Source organism: Carassius auratus, unplaced genomic scaffold (assembly GCF_003368295.1).
Source record: "Carassius auratus strain Wakin unplaced genomic scaffold, ASM336829v1 scaf_tig00025783, whole genome shotgun sequence".
Classification (NCBI taxonomy): domain Eukaryota; kingdom Metazoa; phylum Chordata; class Actinopteri; order Cypriniformes; family Cyprinidae; genus Carassius; species Carassius auratus.
This window is the reverse complement of record NW_020525457.1, coordinates 598,681-605,000: the sequence shown is the minus strand read 5'-3', so window position 1 is coordinate 605,000 and position 6,320 is coordinate 598,681. Positions and strand designations below refer to the sequence as shown.

Here is a 6,320-nt window from a genome sequence, read left to right as displayed (position 1 = left end):
CAGGAGCAGATTAAACACGCTCCGCTGTTTCTGTCATACATGAATACACACGTGTGTGGCCTCTGAGGCAGATTATGTGTGGGTGTGTGAGAGTTAGTGTGTGTGTGTGAGAGAGAGAGTTAGAGTGTGTGTGTGTGTGTGTGTGAGAGTGTGTGTGTGTGTGAGTGTGTATAATGACATGGGTATGACACAGGTATTACAAGGAGAGGGTGACTTATGAGGACATAACCCATGTCCCCATTTTTCAAAACACTTATAAATCATACAGAATGAGTTTTTTTGAGAAAGTAAAAATGCACAAAGTTTCCTGTGAGGGTTTAGGGTTAGGTGTAGGGTTGGTGAAGGGAGAGAGAATATACAGTTTGTACAGAATAACAACCATTACACCTATGGGATGAACACACTTTACACAGAAACAAACATGTGTGTGTGTGTGTGTGTGTGTGTGTGTGTGTGTGTGTGTGTGTGTGTGTGTGTGTGTGTGTCTCTCTCTCACCACATCAGTGAGGCGAGCAGCAGGTTGGTGGTGTTTGGTCAGTGTGTGTGTGTGTGTGTGTGTGTGTGTGTGTGTCTCTCACCACATCAGTGAGGCGAGCAGCAGGTTGGTGGTGTTGGTCAGTGGTGTGACCGGAGCGTCTGCCATCATCAGCGCTGAGAGAACAGCTCCTCCGAAACAATACAGCATCGAACTGAACCAGCAGGCGAACGGACTCCGCTGAGAGACCTCCAGCGCTCCTGCAGAACAACACACACCTTCATCATCATCATCATCATCATCATCATCATCATCATCATCATCATCATCTTCATCCTCCTCATCACTCAGGGACATTACAGCACACTCACTTCTCAAACACAATCACACAAATCAAACTACTGTGTGTTTGCATTTACTTCATTACTTTTTGGGGACAAATTTGTATAAAAATGTAGATAAACCAAACAAAACCTCCATTTGGAGATTTGTAAAATTGGAATAAAAATAAAGTTTTTTAGTGGCATAAATGAATTAAGTTTTCAGTTATATACTTGCTGTGTATAAAAACAGCAGAAGTTATTTAGTTATCTGAGCCAAGGTGTGCAGCTGAGCCTAAAAACATCTTCTAATTCATATTAAAAATATAATTAAAATATAACAGCAGTCATTCATCATTTAGAAACACTCCAGAATATCTCGGACACATTGAGACGAACAGACTGTGAGTGAGGATACACACAGTTTTATGAGCTTATATTAATTAAGAGACTATGGAAATCAAGTAAAAAAATTAATGTCACAGTGGATTTCAAATGAACTAGAGAAGACAAAATGTTTTTAAATATGCTTTATGTGAAACACTTTAAGCTAAATTAGACTGATAAAGAAACTCTGTGTCAAGTCAAGTATGACATCACAGGGACACGAGAAACAGCTCCAGCAGAAAACATTAGTGACAGGACCCTTACACATCAGATCACAGCTGGACGGTGAACTAGTTTGTCATATAATATAGAAGTGTAGAAGCCTGTTATCTGCAGGAACTCAACACTCAAACACAGATCACACATTTAATCAGGTCATGTGATGCAACCGCATCCTCGATGACGACACACTCGATCAACACTGAGATCATGACACACTCAGATTCATTCTGATCACATGATGCAACCGCAAGAAGACACTGAACCAACACCCAGACTGAAGCAGAGCCATCACACACACACACACACACACACACGCACACACACAGAGACACACACACACACACAGAGACACACACACACACACACGCACACAGAGACACACACACACACACACACACACACACAGGCTTGCACTCGTCACGTTCTCAGTGTGTTGCAAGGCTCTGGCGACTGATGGACATTCATCTACAGATAAACCACACAGAGAGGCAGAACAGCACGTGATGAGATGTGTGTGTGTGTGTGTGTGTGTGTTACAGTCATGCTGTAGAAACGTACCTGTCTACCTGCAGACACAGAGAGAGAGAGAGAGAGAGAGAGAGAGAGAGAGGCCTGAAACATCATCATAAGCAGTGTGTTACTACAGACACACAACAAGCGTACAACTGAACAACTGAGCGCTTCTCTAAACTCACACTGTTTCAAGCAGCTCAGCAATAATCCACAATATGAAGAACATTGAAAACCTTTATTTTTAGCTGGCAAAAAAAAAAAAAAAAAGAAATTCCTATTGTTACAGCATATTTTTATATTCAAAACTAGTTGCACAAACACACAAAAAGATGTTATGCCATGAAAATTAAAGGCAGAAATATAATCTAATATTATTTATAAGTAGTATTTATTGCTATTTGTACTTCTGTCTTGTCTCTTTCTCCAACCCTTGTGAGTGTAGAATGGCTTTAGCGTTCTTCTTTTCAGTGCGGTCTAGTAATCGAGATGAAAACAGTGTGAAACTCAACTAGATAAAGAAACAGCAACATTTCCTGGAATGCTTCAGTCTCAGTTTCAAATCTCAAATTTAACCTTTGAACCTTACATTTCAGAAGTTATCATGTATTTCATATTTTAGTATTCGACAGACTATAATAAAGCTTTTCTGTTTTACAAAGTGTTGACTTGTTTTGGCAAACTGCATGATAACCTGTGCATGTGCATTCATGATGAGAAAATATTCACAAAGATTAAAGTGGTTACTAAGGTGTTCTGAGTTGTTGCTATGCAGTTGCTATGTGTCATCATCAGTAATTTCTTCCTGTTGAAAATGAATGGAAACTACTGCATGATACAAAATAAAAGAATGTTTCAAATAATGGTTTGCTACATTGTTGCTCTGATTCCGTTTGTCACATGACCTCATTCCAAAATAAATAGCAAAATACTGTATTTAAAAAAATATACATTTAGAAAAGTCCCAAACGTTGCATGGACATGGAAATAGTGACAAAATAGCTAAAAATTTCATTATTAGTTACTATGCATGTAAATAATAAATATATATTATTGATAAATAGTGCACATTCTTACTTAAAACTGCTCTAAACACTAGACAGAAATCACTCAAGTGACTCTTAAAGATGTTTTTGGTCATTTCTGCAGCTTAGTACTGTCACAGAACATTTTTGTAAGCGTATAAAGAAAACTTTAAAGTTTCTGCGTGAGAGAAGAAGAGAGTTCTGTGAGCTGAAGACCAGAGCAGAGCGAGTTTCTGCTTCCACAGAACACTGCTCCCATTAAACATGCATCAGTCTGAAGGCAGGAAGTGACCCACGGCATTCTGGGAAACACTCCCTGAGCGGAGAACTGAGAGAAACAGGAAAGAAGGCTTTATTAGGAAGAGAGACGCTGCCTGCTAAACACATTCTTCATGGAATAAAAGTTGCTTGGGAAACCAGAGCACAATGAAGCGAGTCAGAGAACTGCTGTTTCACTGATCCTTTCATCAAATGCAATGAAGACATTTGGTTACTCATGCAGGTTTACACACCACAAAAGATGTGAGAGCTTAAAAACACTGAAATAAAAGGTGTTGCTTGATAAAAAAAAGTTACCTTTAAGGCAAGAAACTACAGATGAACAGGGTAAAAAAATTTACCCTAATTAAATATGCACTAATTTGCATAAACTTCCAGAACAGAAATCTGAAAACTAAAATAAAGCCAGGTTCAAAAAGTTTTTACGGAGGGGATTTAGAATTTCTCTATTTATTACTTCATAAATTAGAAAATACTATCAAAAAATGGGGGATTTTACAAAGTTTTAGGAATGAAGTGTTGTAATAAAACATTTCAAGCGGATGATGTATGAACAAATCCCTCAGTAAAAACCTTCAGAATATAGATGGGAATAAAACTGTAAAGTTTGGTGTATGTAAGTGTTCCTAATTTACAGATATGCATTGTAATTGAAATATACAGACAAAAACTGAAAAAGTGCAAAAAAATTAAATAAAAATAAATTAACACTTAAATGTGTCTTTTGGATGTTTTCTTTCCTCTATTCTTAAAACAAATAATAAAACCCAGCCAGAAATCTCAAAACTGATCAATGCACAAGAAATAAATAAATAATGTTGGTCTGTAGTGTCTTACATCCATATTCTAGTGGACTGACTTCTAAACATTGACTAAATAAACTTAGCACATGAACAAATTCAGTCTCTCCTCCTTAAAGACTATTAACAGTTTCTGCAGTTTAATTAGTGCACTAGATGTCAGTGTAGGAGTCATTAACAATAACCCCTCAACCTGACCCAGATTTCAGATATTTCAGTAACGTGCTGGACAATAGCCAATACAACAGAGAACATGCATGCATTAATGCTCTGAAGCCATGGGAGCGTGATCTCAGCACTGGCTAACCACACCTTGGTTAATGCAAATGCATGCGTGTTAAGGCATGTTTGGTTAATGCAAAACAACTTTTCAAACAGGATGCATGCAAGATTAACTAAATTTGCATGCTTCTATGAGAAAAACAGAGAGAGAATATTGACAGAGAGTTAATGATTAAATGCATTTCCTCTCTTTGGCCTTTGATCAAGTAACTTCTGCTTTCACACTCATGTAAACACACATCAAATCCTAGACATGAATGCGTACTAATAAGAAAAGGACCCTCTTGTTGCACCTACTGCAATCTAACTAGTATAAAGCCACTGGTAAACAGTGTCGTGCACGCGCGCTGCACTGTTTACATTACACACGTGTGCGCGTGCGCGGCAGCTTTACATGCACGATCAAATGCATGAATGTTAATAAAACATTTTGAATGCATTAACTTTGATGATTAATGCAGATGTGTTTGACATGCACTAAAGATGTTCAAAATGTCAAAGCACAAATAAAAACATATCTGCATAATAAATAAAGTGCAGAAATGCAATACACCCGATAGATTCAGGTGAGTTAAAGTGTTCAGGTGTTTTCTCTCACCTGGCTGCTCTCTCAGACTCATCACTGATATGATGTAATGCGCGATGTCGAAGCAGGGGAACATGGAGAGGTTTGACAGCCCCAGCGCGAGCTCGTTTAGATGGAGAAAGCCGAACACATCCATGACTTCAGCCTCCCGTCACTCACGCGCTGTAATCGGTCAGTCAGATGATCGGTGTGCTCGGACGCACGCAGCTTCCAGCGGATGATCGGACACACGGAGTCAGTCCCGTTGATCAACAGCTGATCGGAGCGGTAACCGAATCCGACGCCATTGCTCCCGAGGATGCTGCGAGCTGGAGCCGAGCACGCGCGCGACCTACGTGACGTCACAGACCACAACTTTTGTTTGACACATTCAGTCTTAACATGATTTGGGTCTTATGTACACTATCATCAAATGTTTTTGAAGAGTAAGATGTTTTTTTTAAGAATTCTTTGTTTAGAAATACTTTACATAATACAAAATGCAGCTGCACATCATATATTCAAACAGAAAGAAGTTTTTTTAATAGTAAAAATATTTCACAATATTACTGCTTTTGCTGCATTTCTGATCAAATAAATGCCTGGGTAAGCCGAATATAATTCTGTAGAAAAACAAAAAAACAACAACTTTTGACTTGTATACATATTATTCGACCGATTATAGTAGCTACTTTTTAGACATAATATAGACGTGATAATCTTAGCATCGTACTTTTAAAATACACTGACGGTGGATTATAATAAAGTACACCGTTATTTCCATCTGTTTTGTTTTGTTTTGACTCTTCCTGAGTAAAATTAATCTCTTTCTCTCATCTGTAAACTATAGATGCTGCATTTCCTCGTTTTTCCTCACAGAGAGACGCCTGCTGTACAGATGAGGAATAACAGAGGGCAGTTCTCGCGGTATTTCTCCGGGTGGCGCCATTGTCTAACGCATCGTCATGGAAACAGAAAGAGCGGGAATATTCTGTAAACGCGCCAACGTCTGACCGGTGTGAAATATTAATCGGATGCGGAAAACGCTTTATTTCTGAGGTAAAATTTAAAAGTTTGATCATTTTGGCCAAAGCAGAAGTGTGTTAGATGCTTCAGACTTTGAGAAACTGTGGGTAGTGATGACCGAAGATTTCTGTGGTGACAGAAAAATGAAATATAAGGAAGATTTCGGACTCATTGGAATGATTAACTTGGGTAATTACCCATAATAACAGCACAAGGACGTGAAGGGTTAATCAGCTTAGTTAGAGATAGTATTAATTAATTTAAGAAGATTCTCAGTTGAATATTTTGACAGTTGAAAAGTAATATTTATGCCTAAATGTAATTTAATATTTAAACATTAACCTTAAACTTAATACTAAATTGTGTTTTTGTCAATGATAAACTGAATGTGTTAAATACACAATAACCCGGTTAATACATGTATAATTT

General features: G+C 38.0%; 1 protein-coding gene across 1 annotated transcript in view; it reads right to left on the bottom strand.

Annotated features, from left to right (window-relative positions):
* The window catches only part of LOC113078486 (trimeric intracellular cation channel type B-like), a gene marked incomplete at its 3' end in the record, with an annotated part of 7,809 nt that extends 2,591 nt beyond the window's left edge, over positions 1–5,218 (bottom strand). Inside the window, exons 1-2 of the mRNA XM_026250785.1 lie at positions 4,899–5,218; positions 579–735 (exon numbers count right to left, since the gene is read on the bottom strand). Coding sequence (XP_026106570.1) covers positions 579–735; positions 4,899–5,022 — 281 coding nt within the window. The remainder of the gene's footprint in view (positions 1–578; positions 736–4,898) is intronic.
* Between the last annotated feature and the right edge of the window lie 1,102 nt (positions 5,219–6,320).